At 51.3% G+C, this 22,540-nt stretch overlaps 2 protein-coding genes across 2 annotated transcripts in view; one reads left to right on the forward strand and one right to left on the reverse strand.

The window, feature by feature from the left end:
- IGSF21 (immunoglobin superfamily member 21) overlaps window positions 1–21,684 on the forward strand; it is a 245,401-nt gene extending 223,717 nt beyond the window's left edge. The window contains exons 5-10 of the mRNA XM_033114388.1: window positions 9,971–10,086; window positions 12,813–13,287; window positions 19,602–19,687; window positions 20,082–20,274; window positions 20,679–20,717; window positions 21,449–21,684. Coding sequence (XP_032970279.1) covers window positions 9,971–10,086; window positions 12,813–13,287; window positions 19,602–19,687; window positions 20,082–20,274; window positions 20,679–20,717; window positions 21,449–21,522 — 983 coding nt within the window. The 3' untranslated portion in view covers window positions 21,523–21,684. The remainder of the gene's footprint in view (window positions 1–9,970; window positions 10,087–12,812; window positions 13,288–19,601; window positions 19,688–20,081; window positions 20,275–20,678; window positions 20,718–21,448) is intronic.
- Window positions 1,823–2,206, reverse strand: LOC117027004 (60S ribosomal protein L34-like). The gene has a single exon (XM_033114389.1). The coding sequence runs from the start codon at window positions 2,174–2,176 to the stop codon at window positions 1,823–1,825; it is 354 nt and encodes a 117-aa protein (XP_032970280.1). The 5' UTR covers window positions 2,177–2,206.
- Window positions 21,685–22,540: the final 856 nt, after the last annotated feature.

Raw genomic sequence — 22,540 nt, forward strand, 5'->3', positions numbered from 1 at the left:
TCCTGAAATCAAGCCCCTCTACCCTGGCCTGGAGTTGGATCCCCCTGGGAATGAAGAGTGGCTCTGCTCACCCAGGTCTTGAAAAAGACACAATCCAGTCAAGTCTAATTAAGTCACAATCCACTTAAGTCGACTTGCGACAAAGCAAGTACACTTAAACGTTCATCACAGAACCTGGGCAACGGTACATGCCTGTTCATTGTACAATTATTTGAGCTTTTAGACAGGTTTGAAAACTTTCATAGAAAACTCTGCAGAGGAACAAATGCACACTCCCCTTCCCACAAAAAGCTCCTTCTCTACGTCTCCTCCCCTCCCCCAGTTCTCCCCTGGAAACTGCTTTCTGAGAAGTAAGCAGCAAGAATGATTTACTTGCCCTCTGACTTGGAAATCAATCTTAAAATGCTGATAGGACAGGAAAGACAGCAGAGCCCCCTGGGAAATCTCCTGCTAGAAGGGAGGGCCCTGAACAGGGGGTGGGGGGTGGGGACTCTGCTGTGAGGTTGGCAGGGGAGGCCCCTGCCATCTACTTCGGTCCTCACAAGTGCCCCACATGAGACAGGCACCATTGTCACCTTCATTCTGTGGCTGAGGCTCAGGAAACGCAACTGCCTAAGGGACACACTGCCTAGGAACAGACAGGCAGTGACCTTAAGGCGAGGTGTCCCAGGCCCTGGGTAGGGAAAGTCAGGGCTAAGTCTTGCTCTGAGCCCCAGAATACCAAGGCCTGGTGCTTACGGGCCAAAGTTCTGCTGGAAGGAACAGAAGTTTTCCAGGGTCGGGGAAGATAGGGTCTACCCAGAGTTTCCGAGCTTCAGCCTACTGCTTTCGGGGTAGGGGGAACTTGATCAGGAAGAACTTGAGCTGGATGCCACTGGCCCGTTCTTGAATACGCTTCCCGATTGCCAGGACTTCCCTAGGCTTCTGCAGGCTCACAGAGGCTTCTTTCATAAAGCTATTAAGTATGGCACCTGGTAAAATCACCCATGTGTGTAATATATACCTCTGGGATACATTGAAAACATCCCTCAAATAGCCACCCTTGCTGCTATTTAAAACGGATTCATGTCACACCCCATAGATTTCATCTCTGCAGAAATGTCACCTATCATGGGCCTGAATACATTTGCTCTATCGCCATATAAACTACAACGGCGTGCAAGGGTTGAGGCAAACTCACCTGGGGGCCATAGAAAGGCTGTCTTCAGCCAGTGAACCCCAGGTGCAGGGAGGGTCTATATGGAACTGGCGGCCTAGGAGGCCAATCAGAAAACTGGGAACGTTGACAAACAGCCAATCAAGGCATGAGCAAAAAGTTGCAAAGCTTGTGGGGGCGGAGCTTTGGGGACTTGCAGTCCTTTGATCCAATCAGTGCAGAGCGTCAGAGAGTCTCCGGAGAGCTCTACCTGATGCCCTGTCGGCTGAGGCCTGGAGGAGCCACGTTGAGGTCTGTCCTCCCTGAGTCTTGCTCTCCCTCCCAGGCAGTAATAATTTTCACTGCTGTTTACTGAACACCTGCTATGGACCAAGTCCTTAGTTTACATCAGAGCACTACCCAGTGGGGCTTGCTATCCCAAATTTAGTGATGAGCACACTGCAGCTTACGGAAGTCAAGGCAGTGGTTCGTATACTGCAGTTGCATTAGAATCTGCTGGAAGACTTGTTAAACCCCAGGTAGCTAGATCCCACCCCACCCTGAGGTTTCTGATTCAGCAGGTCTGGAATGGGACTCAAGAGTTTGCATTTCTTTCTTCTTTTTTTTTTTTTTAACAGCAGAACAAGCCTTTTAATTATTTTTATTACTCAAAAAAAGCTTCATTTTTTATTTAGCTTTCTGACTCTGTGCTTGTGCCTTCAAAACTTTCACAACGATTTTCTGCTTCTCGATAAGGAAAGCCCGCTTGATCCTGTCGCAGACACATTTAGCACACATGGATCCACCATAGGCCCTGCTGACCTGTTTTTTTGTTTTAGACAACCTCATCAGAACTTTAGGTCTCACAGCACGAACTCCACGGAGTCGGCCTGGGCACACGCCACATGCAGATTTTGGTGCTTTCCCAACCTTCTTGGTATAAAGGTAAACAACTCTATTACCAGGGGTTCGGGACAGCCTAGTTTTGTTAGAAGCTCTATTGTAGGACAGCCTCCTACGGTATGTCAAACGCTGGACCATTCTGAATGCCTGTAGACACCCGTCCCTGGAAGAGCAAGAGTTTGCATTTCTAACAAGCTCCCTGGGAAGGGTTGTTGCTGCTGGTCCAGGGGGCCACACTTTGAGAACGACCAGGTTAAAAGCATAGTTTACAGAATAGCACTAAAATACCAGATCTAACACAAAACCTGCGGCCTGGCTTCTCCAGTGTCCCCTTGAGTGTGGGTGTGTGCGCGCGCGCGCACGCGCGGGGGACTTTATTTCTCCATCAGCAGTAACCTGAGTGGGATCCCACTCTCTCCAACCTCACTGAATCACCACCTCACACACTGCACCCCCCTCCAGCACCCCCCAGCCCCCCGCCCCGCTCCCCCAGAGCAGTCAGCCAGAGCCTCCAGTTGGGGTTGTTAATTTTATCTTCCACCACCATGAAAGCACAACAGCTGGCAGGGGAGGGGCAAGGCAGGTGAGCGGGTGCTGCCAGCCAGCTCCCCACGGAGTGGGAGGCGGGAGGATGGATTATGCCTGCAGCCATCGGGTTCCCTTGTGACCCCGCTCCACTCAGAGACGCCCCCATCTCCTGGCTGGGAGGGTCCCGGCTAGCAGCCACCTGCACTGGCTATGACCTGAGCCCCAGCCCCCCCACCTTAGCCATTGCGTCAGCACATGGGCTCCCACCTCTTTCATGTTGGATTGGAGCGGGTGGTGGGCTCCGCTCAGCAGCTGCCACATAAAAGAGCTCGTTGCAGCCCATATAAGTACAGACGCTGTGTTTATCTCTCCTGTCACTGATGGTGGCACCATTTGGGGGCTTTTTGTAAGTTCTTTTTTTTTCCCTTGGCTGCTGTTACTACTCAGTTCAATATTTAATTTTCCCATAAACCAAAGAGTTGTGCTTTTTCTTACTCTCTTCTTGCTGGAGTCCCCCTCCTACTGTGGGATCTGCCTCCTCTGGCTTCTGCTGTGAGGTTTGGAGCGGGACTGGAGATTTCAACCCGTTCAAATTGTACAGGGACTGGAGGGCAGGACAACTGGGTCCTTCCCCCAACTCATCCACTCATTCATTTGACAAATATTTATTGGGCAAATCCTTGTGCGTCGGGACTTAGGATGCAACCACAGACATGAAGACTTTCTGCCCTCGTGATGTTTATATTCCAGTGGGGAGTGTCAGAGAAAAAGACGAGTATGCAAACCAACACAGGAATTAATTATACATGATGGTGACCTCTATGGAGAAAGAACACAGTGCTCTGACAGACGATAAAAGGGGGACCTAGTTTAGATTGCAGGGTGACAGGTGAAAGATGAACAGGACCCAGTCATGCAAAAAGCTGAGTGAAGGGCTTCAGGCAGAGGAAACAACAGATGCAAAGGCCCTGGGGTCAGAACAACCTTAAGGTGTTCATGGATCACCCCCCAAATATCTCAGTATGTTTGGAGCCCCGTGATAGGGGGAAGCTCAAAACTAGGCTAGAGATGTGGGTAGGGCCCACAGCATCTCAGGGCCTTGTAGGATTTCTTCCACAAACAGGCTGTGTGTTTGCCTGTGCTAAGAACAATGAAGGAAGAAGGGAAACAAACAGGAAGTGAAATTGAATTCCCGTGTGGTGGGCCTGCACTAGCTCTGAGATGAGGTTGAATAAAAGCCTTCAGGAAGCCCAAGTCTAGTGGAGAAATAGACGTGGACCCAGGACAAGCACCTATGAGTATGACAAGAGCAGGACGCTCCCGGAACCCAGAGGATAAGCCCCAACTGGGTCTGGCAAAGTCTTGGAAGGCTGCCTGGAGGAGTAAACACCTAAGGCCAGCCATAAAGGATGTGGCAGAGATAACCAGCAGAAGGAATGGTATGTGCAGGGCCCAGAGGAGGTGAGCAAGGTGAGGAAGGAAACTTGGGCAGCTCGGGGTAGCTGGAGCAGAGAACACCTTCCTGGAGGAGGCACTCTTTTCAGCCGTTATCTTAAAGAAGCAGAAAGAGACTAGTAGAGCAGATAGAAAAGAAAAACTGAGAATTGGGACCAAAAAAAAGAGGAAAGGAAATGAAAATAGGGACCATGGAGGCACATTTATATTCACGGACACTTTTATATTAAAAGGGTCATTTTCTTTTTCTTTTTCTTTTTTCTTTTTTTTGAAATATAGTGTAATGACTAGGAGCTGATTGAAAAGAAAGGCAGTCAATAGAGCAGGCATGCTGAGAGGAAAAAAAAATGGATTTTTGCAAATAATATAATTTTGAACTTGTCTTTTCCCTTCCCTCCCACTCCCCTAAATCTAATTGATTACCACCCCATGATAAATCACACTCAGAGCAGAAGTGTACTAAGCACCATTATAAAGTGGTACCCAAGGAACAGGACAGATTATCCCTTCCTCCAGACAATGGCCATTCCAGGAAGGGAATGAAACTCCTCTATGCGTCTCTTGCAGCCAAGGGACGGGTGTGGGCAATCAAAGAGATAATATAAATAATCCCTTTCTGTTTGTGCAGCACTTTGCTGTCATTGTAAAAGGTTTATGCCCATTTTCTCATTTGCTTCCCCTCTCAAAAATCCTGGCAGCTGAAAGGTTGGCAGGGTATGTTTTACTGAACCCATTTTATAGATGGAAAGACTGACACAGGGTGGTCGTGAGACGTAATTGATTTGCCCAGGTTCCCATGGGAGGTTGGAAGCTAAGTCTGGGCTGGAACCTTGGTCTGTCTCTACTAGAGCCAGGACCCCAGCGGGAGATGGTGTGGACCTCCTGATGGGGAGAGAATAGAACTCGAGTAGATAGTTACAAACAAGCATGGGGCAGACGCCTCTTTCCAAGAATGCTAGTGTTTATATAAGAACAAATTTGTGTTCCCAAATGCAATGTCCATGGGATGATTTACAGAGCAGAGAGCCATCACATTATCTCCAAAGTGAGTTACGATGACCGAAACAAAGTTCTGCTTTCAAGATAAAGGCAGGCGATATTTCAGAGTTAATTTCATAAAACTGATCACCCAACCATTATCTGACTGTCGATCTTAACTATGGAGTCTAAAATAACAACTCCTGCCTCCCTTGATGGCCGTGGAACAGGCGCGACAGAGGTTAGTTGTGACGTGCAGCTGTGTCAGATACAAAGCCATGTTCCCTTTCCTGATGCTAGACAAAATCAGTTCAAGAAACTTCTAGCAGCAATTCTCGTCACTTAAGGCAAAGACAGAAATACGCTGGGAAATCCACTGGCTTGACTTGGGGATCCATGGATTCAGGGGAGTGTATGGTTGTGGCCTCTGTTTGACCATGGTGGTAGACTTGCAGAACTGGGGGGCTCTTCCTTCTGCCCAGAGCTGGTGTTACAAAGTCCAAGACTGTGTCTGGAAGTGGTTTGTAAATCCTGAAGCTCTGCCCATATCTAGTTTCTTCCTGCTGCTACAGCAACGACTATTTATCCCCTTCGGCAAGCCACACATGCCTGCTCGGTCTCTCTTCACCTGACGAGGGTCACGACTGATGCGTGGGACGCACCCCCCTGCACCCCCCCCAGGAGAGCCTTGTTCTAGCACAGGCACCTCTAAAGACACAATCTCAGGTCCACAGGAACGAGGCACTAATGTGGGTGCTTTGGACACTGTCGCACAGGAGTAGGAGATTGGTGAGCCAGGGTCTTTGTTGATGCTTTGCCAGTACATGCCACCTGGATCACAGCCAGGTGGCCCTGCTTTACACTGCTCATTGCAGAGCCCAACTTTGAACTCAGGATGATTCTGGTCCAGGAAGTCCTGTGGACTTGATGCCTGTATCTGCAGCTGGCCACCTGCCTTTGACCAGACACTGCTCGTCGGGCCATGGGATCTATCCCAGGCGTGGGTACATAAGGGGGCCGCCTGCTTTGACCTTCATCAGAGATTGTAATGGGATGGGGGTGGAGATGAGAATGGAGATGGGGTTGGAGTTAGGGAGGGGATGCAGTCGGAAATCAGGGTTGAGTTGGGGTGGGGAGCGCGATGGGGATGGGGAAGGGAATGGAAGTGGGGATAGGACTGGAAAAGGGGGTGGGTTTGGAGGTAAGAATGGAGGTGGAGAAAGAAATGGGGAAGAGATGGGATGGAGGTGAGAATGGAGGTGGGGGTTGAGGTGGGGAGGGGATGTAGTTGAGAAGACTAAGAACGAAGGAAGCCTGTAGATGACAAGCCTCCGAAGCAGTGGGCTGTGGGAGAAAGAGTGCTGTTCTCGGTGGAGGCGAGGGAAAGAGAGGAGGAAGGAGAGAGGGTGAGAGCGCTGTGTGCGGCGAAGCATCCGTGAGCAGCAGGGACTCCCAGGTGTACGCAGCTCCCCGACTGCCTTTACTCAGAGCCCCGCACCGGGTGAGATGCAGAGCGACATTTCTCTAGGACACAGTGACTGAGGATTATGTTGATGGGGAAAGTGTGAGAAGCCTGAGCTGTCCATGCTGATATTAGCAGCTCTGCTGTGTCATCGTCCGTACAACTGAAATCTGTTATTGTCTTATGAGCTTGATTAACTGTACATATTGCTAACACCTGCTCAGAAATATAACAAAGGACAGGAACACAGCTCCCAATCAGGGTCCGTGTGGGTGGTGTGCGTGACTTGTGTGCAGATCTTCAGAATGGGGATGTGTGCCCACGCAGGGGTGTGTGTGTGTGTCTGTGTGTGCGCACGCATGCATGCACCCATGCTGGCCAGAATTTGGAAGGCTTGGGTGCCAGTCCAGGCTCTGCCACCACAGTGTGACTATAGGCAAATCTCTCCCTCTCTCTGACCTCAGTTTGCTAACCTATAAAATGGCAGGTCTCGACCAGCACTGTGCAATAGAAATGTAACACAAGCCACATATGTAATTGTAAGTTTTCCAATTACCACATGGAGAAAAGTTTTTAAAAGCAAAATTAATTTTAATAATGTTTATTAAGTCCAATGTAGCCCAAATGCTATTTCCACATGTAACCAATAATAAATATTAATGATGTATTTCACAGTCTTTTAAAAATTGTCTTCAAAATTCGGTGTGTGTTTTACATTTACTGCACATTTACTGAACTCAAAAAAGCCACATTTCAAGTGCTCAGTAGCCACAAGGGGTGAGTGGTCTCCTCACAAAACTGTGAGTGCCCCAAGTGGTAGAGACCAGGTTTTATTCTCCCAGCCGGTAGCAAGGAGCCTCAAAGAAAGAATCTTTGTAAGTCAGTACTGCTAATAAAGGTAGCTAACACGTATTGGGTGCACTTTTAAAACATTTTCAGGTACTGCTTCATTGAATCCTCACAGGTACCCTATAATTTTCATTTCGCAGATGAGGAAACTGAGGTTCAGAGAGGTCAAATAACTTGCCCAAAGTCACACAGCCAGTAAGTGGTACAGCTGGTCTTTGAAGCCTGAGTCGTCGAGCTCAGAGCCCACACTCTTAACCATTGTCCTAGGCTACCTCCTTATATTAGTAATACAAATAATCTTAATTAAAATTGCTAAACTGTATTTTCAGGCTTGCTATGTGCCAGGCATCTTGTAAGCATCATCTCATGTAGTCCTCAAAGCAATTCTATAAGGAAGGTTCTAGGTGTCTATTGGTATGGTCCCTTCATCTTTGTGGCAACCAAGTTAAGTAGAGCCACCCACCGGACCAGGTTCTGAGGGGTCTGTATCCGTGGAAGTTGAGGTGTGGCAGGTGAGTGAGTGATGCCAGTGGCCAAAATGTGCACGTAAGGCTAGAGGTACCAATGACTATGAGCTCCTTCCTTCTTTCCAAAGATATAGGTACCACAGCTTCATGTCACAGTTTGGGCTCTGGAGCCAGGGCGCTTGGGTTCAAATCCTGACTCCGTGAACACAGGCAAATTGCTTCACCTCTTAAATTTCCCCATCTGTAAAATGGGAATAAATAAGCCCACGTCATAGACTAACGGGAAGATAGAGTGCATTAACACATGTGAGGATTCAGAACAGTGCCTGCCTCCTAAGTGTTAGCCACTGTTGGCTCTTGCTGTGGGACCCAGGTTTTCAGTCCAGAGCTAGAAAAGTTAGATTGCAGAATCGGCAACTTCTGGGTAATTGACTGTGTTCTGGTGTATTTTTCCCCTCTCGGAAGTCCTACCCCACTTACCATCTGTTTCATCCCATCTTACACTTAATTACAATTCTCCCTCTATTGTTCTCCCATTGTTTCCTGTTTGTCTGCTTCCCCTGATGACAGCATGTGGTGGCTGCCTGAATGAATGAATGGTTCATACCTGGCTTCCTTTCACTAGACCTTAAAATAGAGCTGCCAGGCGGCTGTAGCCCCCACCAGACCAGGAGCTTCTCATCCCTGCGTCCGCTTCATCACCCATCGCCTGCCTACCGCTAGCACCTGGCACCATGCCCTGCACCTAGTAGGTGTCAGGAAATGTTTGTCGAATTTAATTAAACTTAACTGGAGTGAAAACCCCCTGCAGGAAGGAAAGGCCCACGCTTCTTCACTTTCTCTGCTTCCCCCACTGCTCAGGACCCATGGCCAGATAAGCCAGAATTGACAGCCTTTCCCAAAGGGAAGCGCTAAGATTTCTGGCTCCTGTCCTGCTGATAACAAGGGGGCTGGCGAAATAATAATAGGGATCATGAGAATAGTCAAGTCCTGCCTTGAGCTAAGCCCTTTCATATCTAGTAGCTGGTTCTTCTTCGAATATGCCTGCCAAGGATGATTCTCGTTCCACAAATCGGGGAACTGAGGCTCACAGTTTTGGAAATTTGCCCAAGGACACGGAGGTAGTGGTGACCTAGCTGGGACTTGGCTCCACGTGGGTCCTTTCCAATACCCCGCAGTGCCTAGAAGCATGGTCTTTGGCAAACCCGTAGTGGCAGCTGGTGAGGAAAGTAGAGAAGTGAGCCGGGGGTAGGCAGGACCAGTCAAAATAAGCCAGCTTCTGGAAAAAAGGAACGCAGGAAGCCTCCTGCGTCCCAATGTCTCTCAAAGTCATCTACTTCTTTTTACTGCTCTCACGTCATCTAAGCTACCAAGCTCTCTAGCCTAAATTCACACTCTGATTCCAGTCTGTTCAAAATGCAACTCTAATCATGTCACCGCTCTTGCTTAAAACCTTCAATGGCTCCCCACTGCTCTCAGGACAAAGAAGAAAAACTCATGAACAGTGGTGAGCTGGGAAACCTGCTTCCTGGCTGCTGGGGCAGGGGAAGGAACAAATAAACAAAAAAGCCCTGATTTGTAGCCGTGGCTGATTTCCATGCTGTAAAGACGCCCACTGTGGCCCATTTCAAGCTAGCTGCAGTTTAACAACTAGTTCACAAAATTCCTGAAAATGTCACAGTCGGCTCTCGTGACCCGGTAGGAACCTGCCCCAGGGAGTGGGGACCCACCACCAGCTGCCCTGCATATCTCCCCGGACCCACTGGGCACCACTTCCTCTGGCTCCTTGAATTCCAACCACTATGGCCTGCCTCCCATCCCCCCTACCCTGGGCCAACCTGCCACCAGACCTTTGCACATGCTGTTCCTGCCACCTGCCAGCTTAGACTCTGTCATACCTCCTGGTACCTGGAGCACTTAGCATATACCTGTGTCATCTCTTGATTTATGCTGTCTTATCCACCAGGCTGTGAGCCCCATGAGGCAGGGGCCTCGTCTGAACACCCAGCAGGGACATCTTTCTCACTGTGGTTGATGCCAGTGGCACCCTCTGGAGTTGTATGACATTTGCTCCCCACACCCCCACCCCCACCCAGCACCCATCATGGGACCTGGCCGATCTCAGATTATCCGTGAACACTTCCCAAATCTTCCAGTTAAGCCTTTGTCTTCCTGTGCTTCCCTTTTGGGTAGCTCCTCCCACCTCCATCGAAGTGGTGGCCGCTGACACACCAGCCCCCTTCAGCCGCTACCAAGCCCAGAACTTCACGCTGGTCTGCATCGTGTCCGGAGGGAAACCAGCACCCATGGTGAGTACGCCCAGAGTGCCCAGTCCCTCCTCAGTCCACACTGGAGCCCTTTCCTCCGTGGCTTATCCAGCTGCAGCTGTCACCACAGTGCCCACTCTAGAGAAGGAAAGAGAGAGGGCGTGGTCTGCGTAAGTTAACTCGGCCCCACTCACCTTGGTCTGACCCCATCCACTCAGCTGACCCGCCCAGGTCTCCACAGGTCTCTCTTGCTCCCAGTCACCCAGGGCTGAGAACCCCCATTTCTGCTGGACCCTGGGATCCTAGAACTGCACAGTGGGAGTGGTCTTTAGGGGAGCCCAGCACCTAGTTCACCACTGTCCTAGTTATTGAGCAGGATGGAGACATACGAGGTCCAGAATGGGGAAGGCATGTATCCAGAGTCACCCACAGTGTTCTTGACAGAGCTGGGCCTCAAGGTCATGTCCTCCAGCTCCAAGTTCACAGTGGAGGGAGGGAGGAAGGGAGGGAAGGAGACAAGGGAAAAAGGGAGGGAGGGAGGAAGGAAGGAAGGAGGAAGAGAGGGAGGGAGGAGAGAAGGAGGGAGGGAGAAAGGAGGGAGGGAGGGAGGAGGGAAGGAGGCAAGGAAAGGAAAAAGGGAGAGAAGAAGGAGAGAGGAAGGGAGGAAGAGAGGAGGGAGGGAGGGAGGGAGAAAGGAGGGAAGGAAGGAGAGGGAATCCCTGTTTTGGCCTCCTCCTTATTAGACCCAACCTAGCTGCTCTGAGGTCTCAGTCCAGCTCCTGAGTTACTGTCCCCATGCTTCGGGGGCAGGGGAGGACGTGAGAGCACGAACAGATCTGGGCTCCCGCCAGAGCAGGAAGGAAGATCACCCGTCTGCTTCTCATTCTGTAAGGAGGTTTAGACGGTGGACAATATTAGTTTTTCAGCTTCTTAAAAAGCAGTAGGACCGTTTGGTCTGAGTGAAATACATGGAAGCCGCATGTATAAAACAACTCTGAGGTACCTTTGTGGAGCCCTGGGGGTTCCATGAACCCCTACTTATGGACGACATGCTCCCGAGGCCCTTCCAGTGTCGACATTGTGTAATACTTTAGGTCTTGACCCTGACAGTCTTTCCCATGACTAGGATTAGTGAGGGGTGGATTCCCTAGGGAGGGTTAGAGTTCAAGGTGGGGAGGCAGGGCATTCCAGACCCTGCCTGTCTCACAGGCATGGTCCACTGGTGTGACCCGGAGACCCAGGCCAGCCTCACCCCGGGACCTAGGCCCACATAGAACCAACTGCCCAGGACAGGGCAGTAAAACCTGTACAAAGAGACCCAACGCAGGGCAGAGGGTAGGTGCATGGGCACAGGTGGGACAATGGGCAGCTGTGCCGAGACACAAGTTTCGTGAGGCCCGTTCCCCTCCACCCACACCTTGTATTCCCAAGAAGACAGATAAAAAAGCAGCTTCAAAGCCAGCCATTGGTGAGAGCAGGACATGGCCCCAACATTTCCCCTTTGGAGCCCCTAAAGAGGTCTGGCCTCCCCCAAAATGGTCTTTTTCCCCGAAGAAAAACTTTTCCTGAGGGCCCAAAGAAACACTCCTCATAGCCCTGGGACTATGGGATAACCCCCCTCCCTGCCTGCCTGCTCCTGCCATTTAAGACGTGGCAATAAAACATTCCGATATAGAGACATATATTGCCGTCTCCCTACATATCAGGTATCTTACATTTGCCTGGAACTTCAGAACTTGAAAGAATTCTTTGATATAAATTACAAACCTGCTTTTGAAGGACTAGTCAAAAAAAAAAAAAAGAAAAGAAAAGAAAGAAAAAACCCAAAGCAGGCTATTATGTGCATAAGAGATTCTTCGGCGGAGCTATACACTCTGCCAGATCCTCTGCATTGCACATTTCATTTACCCCCCACCTCTCCCACCTCCCTGGCCTCAGCCCCCCTTCTCCTGCCTCTCCTCCCTCCCCCCACCTACACCAGCATCCTGAGAGCTGCTTCCTGCCCTCTCTTCTCCCTGTCTCCCATCTATTTATTTATCGGATTTATTTAGAAAAATACACCCAATCCCCACAGGCCTCTGGGCAGATGTACCAAAATAAAAAGACAGCAAATTAAATTAAGTGCCACCTCTCAAAACTTGAATTCCCCACTAGCAGAGAAAATGAGAAGACCTTCGCTTTTGCCTCATCCCCACACCTAGCTTCCTCCCACACATGCACCTGTTTTCTGCCTTGTCTGTAAAACCTCCAAAACGCACATATACACAGAGATCCTTTCTTCCTTCTTCTTCTGACATCTCATTTAATCTCTAGTGCCCCCACACACACACCCACACACCTTGTCTCTCATCCACTTGCTCGCCCCGGGTGGGCACGGACCACCCGTTGGGGCCCAGGTGACTGCCAGGCTGTGTCCAGGGCCCCTCTTTCTTCTGCACATTGTTTCTAAGCCTCCCCCAGCCCCATGAGGTAGGTGCTCTTATTCCTCTGTACAAGGAAGGAAACTGAGGCTCAGAGGCTCACCAGCTGGTAAGTGGTGGAGAGGGGCTCAGCCTCTGCCACCGTGGCTTTTGCGTGCCCATTGAACAGAGCTGACTCAGAATCTTGGGGTGCTGGAGGAAAAGGAACAAGGGGGTCTACCTGGAAGGCTACTGGGAGGAGGAGGCTCTGGAAGGACTGGCCTCCTGTGGCCACTTCCTCTGAGAGCCCATGGGGAGGTCCAGGTTATTGGCACAAAATCTTTTCCTACACTCTCCTTGCACTTTCAGGTGTATTTCAAAAGAGATGGGGAGCCCATCGATGCAGTGCCCCTGTCAGAGCCACCGGCTGCAAGCTCTGGCCCCCTCCAGGACAGCAGGCCCTTCCGCAGCCTCCTGCACCGTGACCTGGACGACACCAAGGTGCAGAGGTCACTGTCCCTGCTGGACACTGAGAACCGGGGTGGGCGGCCCTACACGGAGCGTCCCTCCCACGGCCTGACCCCAGACCCCAGCATCTTCCTCCAGCCAACCACCGAGAACATCCCCGAGACGGTGGTGAGCCGCGAGTTCCCCCGCTGGGTCCACAGCGCCGAGCCGGTCTACTTCCTGCGCCACAGCCACGCCCCGGCCAGTGACGGCACGGTGGAGGTGCGTGCCCTGCTCACCTGGACACTCAACCCGCAGATCGACAATGAGGCCCTCTTCAGCTGCGAGGTCAAGCACCCAGCGCTTTCGATGCCCATGCAGGCAGAGGTCACACTGGGTAAGACGTGGCACGTGCCCTGCTGCGGGCCGCCTGCACGGATGGGGGTGGGGAGCCCGGAATAGGGTCTCCGAGCTGCGGCCGTGGAGACGGGGAGGAGGTGGAACAAACTGGAGTCAGGGTGGGGCACAGAGGTCAGAGTCGGGGTTCTTCAGCAGGTTCGCTGAGCTACATTGAGAACATGGGACCATGCAGGGAGGCCAGGAGAGTTCACAGGGTAGGGTCAGGAAGACGAGAGGTCGTGGGAGTCTGGCCTGGGAGGATCAAGACTCTGGATCAGTATTAGACACCATGGGAGGTTTTCAAGATTGGAAATGGGACATGGAAGGCAGAGGGAGGGTTGCTGGGTGAGTGAAGAATGCAAGGCTTGGGAGTCTTCAGAGAAGGTCGCTGAGTCAGGTCAGGGGAAGGTCGAGGAAGGTTTGCTTGGTCACAGTCAGGAACATGGGAGGTGACAAGGACGTTTTCTGGGTCAAATGAGAGACCCATGAGCTCAGGGGAGAGTTCCTCGGTAAGGGTCACTGACGTGGCAGGTCGCAGGCCTGCTGGATCAGGGTTAGGAAATTTTGCCAGGTTGGGGTCGGGAACACACAGGACATGGGAGGACACCGCTCCAGAGCCAGAACCCTTGGAGTCGCCCACTTTTCCCCCTCATTTCTCATATCGCACATCCAGGCTGTCACCAAGTCCTGATGACTCAGCCTTAGAATATATCCCACGTCTGCCACTTTTCATGGTTTCCTCTTTGACCACCCAACCCAACCACCATCAGTTCACACCTGGATTATTACAGAGGGCTCAAACTGATCTTTCTTCCACATGTGCCCTCTTCTGTTTTCCACCCTCATCGATCCATTTAAAATATCCATCAGATCATGACTTCCATGCATACCCACCCAAAACTCTCTAAAGGTAGACATATAGGTTGATAGAATGGAACAGTGTCCAAAAATAGACCCTCATATAGAGACTCACTTGATTTTTGACAAAGGACCCCAGGCTGGTCCATGGGAATCGAGAAGTCATTTTTAACAAATGGCCCTGAAACAACTGGAGAAGCATAAGGAAAAAATGAACCTGGACCTTTGTTTGGCATACACACTGAATTAATTTGAGATGAATCATAGACCTAACTGTGAAACCCAGCATCATAAGGCTTCTAGAACATAGGAACATATCTTTATAACATTAGGGTAGGCAAGGATTTTTTAGAGCGATCACAAAAAGCATTAAATGAAAATTTGAAAATCAGTAAACCGGATTTAATCAAAATTCAAATCTTCTGCTCACAAGAAGACAATATTTAAAAAATGAAATGACAAACTATACTCATAGACTGAGAGAAAATAATCTAAATACACATATATGGCAAAGAACTTGTATCCAGAATATATAAACAACTACTATAGATCAATAATGACAAGGCAACTCCATTATTAAAAAAAAAGATCTATAAGTGGCCAATAGGTATATAGAAAGATGCATAATATCATTAGTCATCAGAGAAACGAAGACTAAAACCTCAGTGAGATACCATTTCACAACCACCAGAATGGCTAAAATTGAAATGATTGACAATACCAAGTGTTGGCGTAACTACAGAACCATCAGAACCCTCAGGCATTGCTGGTGGGAGTATAAAACAGCACTATTACCTGGAAAATGGGCAGTTTCTTACAAACATAAAGCCTCTATGACCCAGTAATTTCACTCCTAAGTATTTACCCAAGAGAAATGAAAACATAGATCCACAAAGACTGGGATATCGATGCTCCCAGCAGTTTTCTTCATAACGACAACGAAAACTGTGAGTAACCCAGATGTCCATAATTAGGAAAATGGATGAAAAAAACAGCGGTGTATTCAGACAATGAACTACTTCTCATCCATACAAATGAATGAACTCCTGATGCTCTCAACGTGGATGGAACTCAAAACATACTGGGCGAAAGAAGCCAACAGCATCCTGCATGATTCCATTTCTATGAACTTCTAGAACATAAAGCAAGTCTCCGAGGGTGATATACATCAAAACAATATTTACCTCTGGAGAGTGGAAATTGACTGAAAGGAAGCATAAGGGAAACTTTTGGACGGACGGGAATGTTCTAGAGTTTGATTGGGATGGTAGTTACGTAGGCATTCATCAAATTGTATACGTAAGAACTGCATTTCCCTGTGGGACTGCCATCACATTTAAAATGAAATCCAGTCGTACTCATGTATCACTCCCCTCCGCTCCATCTACGACTCCAGCCACAGGGTCCTCCTTATTCTTCCTTGAATATACCCAGCGCAGGTCCTCCTCTGTGACTTAGCACTGGCTTCCTGTCCTTTTCACCTAGAATAATCTTGCCCCAGTGTTCTCAATCCCTCCTTCATTCAGGTCTCTGCACAAATCTTCTACTCAAATCTTCTACCCTATCTCAAACAGCTTCTTCTTCCTCACCTTGCTTTGCTTTCCGGCATCGTATTCATGTCCACCGACGAGTATATTATAGATTTCCTGATGTCTTGGGTTCTTCCACTGGCAGTTAAATTGCACGTGGGCAGCATCTTTACCTGCCGTGTTTACATGGTACAGGGCTCAGAACAATCCCTAACATATTACTTAAGGAACACTTATTTACTAACAATTCATTAATACTTTTCTGGGTTGTTGTGAAGATTAAATAAGGCAGAATATACCGAGTGCTTAGCATAGGGACAGAATAAGTGCCCAGTAAATATAAGCTACTGTTATCAGTCATCACTGTATCCTCGACGTTGCCCTGCATGGTGACCAACACAGATTAGGTGTACGACAGAAAACCAGAGGAGAGCAGAATGAATGGGTTGGTGAGTGGGCTGGTAGGTTTATGGGGCGATGTGGGGATGGATGCTGGCTGGCTGGCTGAACGGGGATGATATGATGGAATGATGGACATATGGATAGAATGAGTGGATGGACGGGTGGATGGATGGATAGATGAGTGGGGGGGTGAGTCTTAATGAACACCCAGAATGCATGGGGAAAGCCTAGAGAATCTTTCCCATGAGATTTCATAAGTCGATCCTGGCAGAATGCTCCAGAAAGGTAAAGAGGGCAGCTTGTGCATTTCCCTGAGCAGATGCCCGCCACTGTACATTTCATGTTGCTGTCTCAGCTCTCTCCCCCATTGTCATTTTCAGAGCAACTCCTCAAATAGGGGTAGCGTATTCTCCCCATTTATAGATGAGAAAACTGAGGCCCAAGGAGTTTAATTGATTCATCCAAGTCACACAGCCAGAGAGTTGAAGGCTAGACCTCAATCCTGGGTCTCCAGACTCCCCTTTTTCTATACTCATATGTCCAGGGGTGGGGTGTTGTGAAAGCCTGGGGGCTGAGACCATTGCTTCAGGTACTCTCAGTGTGTGTTCTAGGAGCAGGCAAGGGGGCCAGGATTTCACTGCCAGCAGCTGCTAATGGGTTTCAGGGTGGTGGCAGAAGTGCAAAGGTGATAGCAGCTGGCCTGGCTTCTGGAAGTAACATTTTGATGCAGCAGTGAGGCTGGGAGTCAGAGGGGCCACCTGCTGCAAAGGCGCTTGTCAGTCAGTAGCTGCTGGGATCAAGCTCAGAGAAGAACGGGCAGAGCACACCCCTCGCCTGCCCGCCTCTGCCCGTCAGGGTCAGCTCCACACAGGAGCCTCCAGGAGCTGCAGCTCAGGAGGCAGGAGAGGGGGTCTGGCTGTCCTGGTGGGAGAAGACATCAGCTCTCCCTCTCCTCCATCCTAGGCTCCTGGCTTTCCTCTGAAGACCTGCGTGCCTTCAAATCCCGCTGCCACCACTTTCATGTGTGACCTCTGGCAAGCCACTGCCCTCCCTAGGGTCAGTTTTATGGCCACAAAATGGGCTTCATGGGAACATGCCTTATGAGCACGAGGATGGGTGTGACAGTCCTAAAATGGGGTTTAGTGCACGTTAGACACCTGATAAATGTCCCTCACCCCTCGGGGTCAGTATGCCCAGGCCTGAGCCTGCAGGAAGTAGTTGGGACCATTAGAAAACAAGGCAGTGAGGAATCTGACCCGGAAGGGGAAAGGGGTCTCACCTTGGCGTCCAGGGCTTCAAGCTTCTTGGGCACAGGGCTGCCCTCCCTGCTGCGCCCTCTGCTGGCTGCAGCAGGACAGTGCCGTTCCAGCAGGACAAAGGAGCAGACAAACTAACCCAGGGCCACACCGCCCTACGGAGGGCTTCCCACCTGCAAACCGACTTTCACAGAACTTAAGTGTTAATAATAAAGAAGGCAAAAAAGTGGCTTGAGCCCATCCCTTATGGGGACAACTGCAAAAGGTCAGAAGGTTAAATGCGATCATGCACAAGGTGTGGACAGCGTGTATCACCTGTCACACACCTGACACATGTTAGTCTTCATCCCTCCGCCTCCCAATATTCCTAACAACCAGGGTGGTGGGTAGGCACAGGTTGTTATCATTATTCCCATTTTGTGTTTGGGGAAAGTCGGGTGAAGCGACTCGCCCAAGGGCACAGAACAGGGCAGCACTGGCTCTCCGACTCCCAGGCCAGCACTCCGTTCTCGCTCCTGTGGCTGCAGCCATGGAAACTGCCCTCACCTTCCCTGCCATTCCCCTCTTCAGAGCAGCCCCAGCTCTTCCCACTGATGCTTCTGTCAGCCCCATGTGGCTCTTCAGATGTCTTGCTGGTGGTTTAATTGTCTTTTGGTCTCCTCTTCAGAGAGTGAACTTGGCTGTGCTTAGGACACCACCCACATCTGCCGGCTGCTCTGATTTCTGCTTAGAGAGTCTCAGGGGGAAGGAGTGGCTAGGGGAGCAGGCAAGGGCAGGTGGGGGAGGCCCCAGGGGGCTGGGGACAAGCTTTTCTCCTGCTACCACCCCTGGAAGATGTCCACAGAGAGTGGCACAGAGCATTCATGGCACTCTGAACAATACCCTAAGGCCTTCGTCCGGCCCAGGAAGCGCCACAGGGTCTGTCCCCAGCCCCCACCTTCATCCCCCCCCGGGCCTTCTGCCTCAGTGCCATGCGCTGGCTGTTCCCTCTGCCCAGAACCCTCCTCATGAGCTTCACGTCTCAGCTGAAATGTCACCTCCTTGGAAGAGACACTGACTGCCACTCACCCTGGGTCTGATTCTCTGCATAATGCTACACACTCCCTGATAGTTCCCTGTCTGTGGACTTGTTTGCGTCTCGAAGGTCTCCCCCACTAAAGTAGGAGCTCTGAGTCCTCAGGCACTTGGTCTTGTTCCACCACTGTGTCCCCAGCCCTGCCCCCGAAAGCCCGGCACATAGTGGGTTCAAGAATTACTTGTTGAAAGAATGAATGAGTGAAGGAATGAATGATTCTGGGGGAAAGAGTCCTGGCCTGAAAGGCAGGAAATGTGGGAGATTGGCTCTGTGGTGACCTTGGATAAGCCCCTTTGTTCCCCGTGGGCCCGTTTCCCAGTCTGAAACCTGATAGGATGGACACGGGGATCCCAGTGGCTCTTCCACCCTAATACTCTCTGTGCACAGGATAGCAACGCCCTGGGAATCTTGTCTCCCAAGCTCTGAGAGGTAAGGGGACTTTGAAGACGTGATACCAGGCTGTGAGCAAGGTGTAGGGAGAGCAGAGACTCAAGGAAGGAGATGGTCCCCCACACCGTGTCCACCACCTACCCATCCCCCACCTAGAGAATCAAGGAAAAAAAAGCCCACTGGGCAGGAGTCAGGAGACCTGAATTTTGGACCCAGCTCTTCCTCACCGTGTGACCTTTGGCAAGTCACTTCCCCTCTCTGGGCCTTAGTTAACTCAGCTGTACAATGAGGATAACATGGCAGAACCCCACCTCGCAAGAGTTCAGTGAAGGTGGGAGTTCGGGCTGCCACGTGCAGGCAGGGCGGCTCCCCCATTCGCAGCTGAGTCATCTCTCCGACAGCACCTCCCTTGGGCATCCCTGACTCCATCGTGCACTGGGCTTCTCTGATCTGACCTTTGTCACACTGGCTTGTGCTTGTCTTTCGTCCCCACTGAGAGTGAACCCCACAGAGCAGAGACCATATTCTGTACACTGTTGAATCCCCAGGTCTCAGACAGGGTGTGACTCATTGCAGAATCTCAGGGGACATGTGTGAATGAATGCAGGTAGAATCGAATGAATGAATGAATGAATGAATGAGCCTCCGCAGAGCTCCTACCTCAGGATGAGCCGATCCCGAGGCTGCTGACTGCCGGACTGGAACTTTCTCTTCTGTTTTTCCTGCCCTTCCTTTCCCTGCTCGGTCCCCCGTCCCCCTCACATGCATATACTTCTCTGACCTAGCCTTCCTCCGCCTACAGTTGCCCCCAAAGGACCCAAAATCATGATGACGCCCAGCAGAGCCCGGGTCGGGGACACCGTGAGGATTCTCATTCACGGATTTCAGGTTGGCCTCTCTCTCAGCACCTGGGAAGGTTGTGGGAAGTAGGAGGGGCACCAGCTGGGCACCATGTCTCTGGCAGCACGCTCCGAGACTCTTCCCTTGTGCTCCAGCTGAGCCAGCGGGCCTCAGTCTGCTAATCTGTATAATGGCAGAATTGGCTTCAAGGAGGAATGGCAAGAGGTGCCTGCGTTTCTGCTTATTCATCTAGAAGTTGGAGCAGACATAGCTCATGGACTTTGACGTTCTTTGCAGCCCTTTTCTGCCTGGTGTTCCAAGTAGCCCCTCCCATCAGATGAGAATGTGTTGCCAGCCCTGGCCAGGCCGTGCCTCTGACCCCTTCCTGCTCTGGCAGAATGGTTCTGCCTGTGACCTGACTCTCCCCTGCTCTGGCCAACAGAACGAAGTCTTCCCAGAGCCCATGTTCACGTGGACACGGGTTGGAAACCGCCTCCTGGACGGCAGCACGGAGTTCGATGGGAAGGAGCTGGTGCTAGAGCGGGTCCCCGCCGAGCTCAATGGCTCCATGTACCGCTGCACGGCCCAGAACCCACTGGGCTCCACCGACACACACACCCGGCTCATTGTGTTCGGTACGCTGCACCGACCGGGCATCAGGGGGACGGCCCAGGGATGGGCCCTGGCTGGCGCTGTCCTGAGGAGGAGGGAGCAGCAAGGGCCCAAGCTCCCTAAATTTTCCCGGACGGGGTGTGCCACAGGGAGGCACTGTAGTTCAGCCGTTAAAACCAGGGAGCTCTGGGTTCAAATTCCAGATCCACCTGTTAGCAGTTGGGCAACCTTGGGCGGACGGATTCACCTCCATCCCTCGCTTCATCTGTGCAGTGGGGCTGACTCTGCCAGCCCACAGAGGCCGAGTGGCTGCACTGAGACAGTGCCCGGGATACCACACAGCAGGCACTGGCTGGAGGGGAGCTGCTTTACTATGTTCCAAATGCCGCAGTCCACTCGCTAGCTCTCCCTCTGTTCTTTCCAACAGAAAACCCAAATATTCCAAGAGGAACAGAGGACTCCAATGGTAAGTGTCCACTCTCAGAACTTGTTGCTTAACAGTGAGTGATTTTTCAAGGCTCCAGCAAGCTCTGGCCCAGACCGCCCACTAGCCTACCCTAGCCTCTCCCTCAAGCCTCAGTCCATCGTCTTCTAGCTCGGTAGAGTCTGGGTCAGAGGTGGTTAGGAGTGGGCACTGAGACAATAAAGGGGGACAGCACCCCAAAGCAGCATCAGGGATTTCAGGGACCAAATGTGTCCCCACCACCATCCACGGTGACTCTAGTGCTCTGAGCTCAAAGAGCACAACCCTTCCCCCGACCCCGCCCCCAGATGTGTCCAGTACTGACTGTGGGATTGTGTGCCACGGCCCTGGACCACTCCACAGCGCAGTTGGGAAGAGACAGATGCCTCTGCTGGGGCCTGGGGCCCTTCCTACTGCCCTCCCTGGGCTGCCCCTTAACATGGGTAACACCCCGTGACACCCAGATACTGCTCTCAGGCCAGCCAGCTCTCCCATCCCCACACTGGGCCAATCTCACGCTTCACAGTGGAGGCCTCCAGTCGTGGTCCTCGCTGGAGGCTCAGGATGGCCACCAGGGAGACCGACCTCAGCCCAGCTGGCCCAGTGCAAAGACGGGGTTATGCACAGTTAGGTGGGACAGGTGGCAGAGCTGGGATTTACACCCAATGCATCGGATGCAAGCTATGACACAGTGGCTCTGCAAGCTCTGACCCTGTTCCCTGCTACCAACACAGGTTCCGCTTCTGGCCCTGCCGGCGTCCGGCTCACCTTGGTGCTCGTCCTGACAGTGGTCCTGGAGCTGACGTGAAGGTTGGGCCCCTGTCCCCACCACTCCATCAGGCACCGACATCTCTGCGATTGCTTTTCATTTCTTTTCTAAACTATTTCCAGTCTTGTTCTTAGTCTCTTTCTGTCTGTGTCTTGGCTTCTTCAGTCAGTTTAATTAAAACAAACAGAATGATTTTCCCCACCTGGGTCTGTGGCTCTGTAGTCTTCATTTGTTCTAGAGCAGCAACTGGGCACCCCCAGGTATCCAGCAGTGGGACAGGCACTGGGGTGGGGAGAGGGAAGATGCGGTCCTACCTGGATGGGGGGTGGTGGTGCTGCTCTGACCCAAATTCCAACAACCTGGCATGGTAAGTGGTCAGGGGCTCTCAGGAAACCCAAGGTCAGCTGTTGCCACAATAACACTGCGTAACAAGCCACCCCACACTCAGTGGCTTGCAACAATAAGCATGGATGATTATGTTCCTGCTCAGCATGACGCGGTAAAGCTGATCCAGTCTGGACGGAGTGTGCAGCTCTGCTTCAGGGGACAGGCTCACTGGGCTGGACTCCAGGCTGGGGTTGGTCTCAGGTCTCCTCCAGGGGTGTTTGTTCTGGGGCTCCGGCTAAAGGGGTAGTGGCTATTTGACAACTGATCCTCTTACGGTAGATCATCAAAGCTTGAGAAAAGAACCAAACCAAGCGAGCCCCGTCACAGCACCTGCCTGTCGTGTCCATGAACGCTCCGTTAGCCAAAGAAATCACGTGGCCAGGGCCAACCCCAGCGAGGGTGCAGCACACACACCTGTCCGTCAGGGGTAGAGGTGACAGAGCTTTCTACTCAACCACCGGGAGATTTCCCTCGCCATTCAGTTATTAGCCCAGAGGGAAGGACTGAGAGTCCCTGGGCCTCTCTGAGCTGTGGCCAAGATTTGAGAGTCACTGTCCTGCAGGGACACAGCTCCCACTCCCCGCACAAGAACACAGGACACGGTGAGGCCAAATAGGAACACCCACGGAGCCACAGAAAGGGAGTCATACTGCTATATTCTCAATGGCAG

The sequence above is a fragment of the Rhinolophus ferrumequinum genome, chromosome 9, assembly GCF_004115265.2.
Source record: "Rhinolophus ferrumequinum isolate MPI-CBG mRhiFer1 chromosome 9, mRhiFer1_v1.p, whole genome shotgun sequence".
NCBI classification, from domain to species: Eukaryota; Metazoa; Chordata; class Mammalia; order Chiroptera; family Rhinolophidae; genus Rhinolophus; species Rhinolophus ferrumequinum.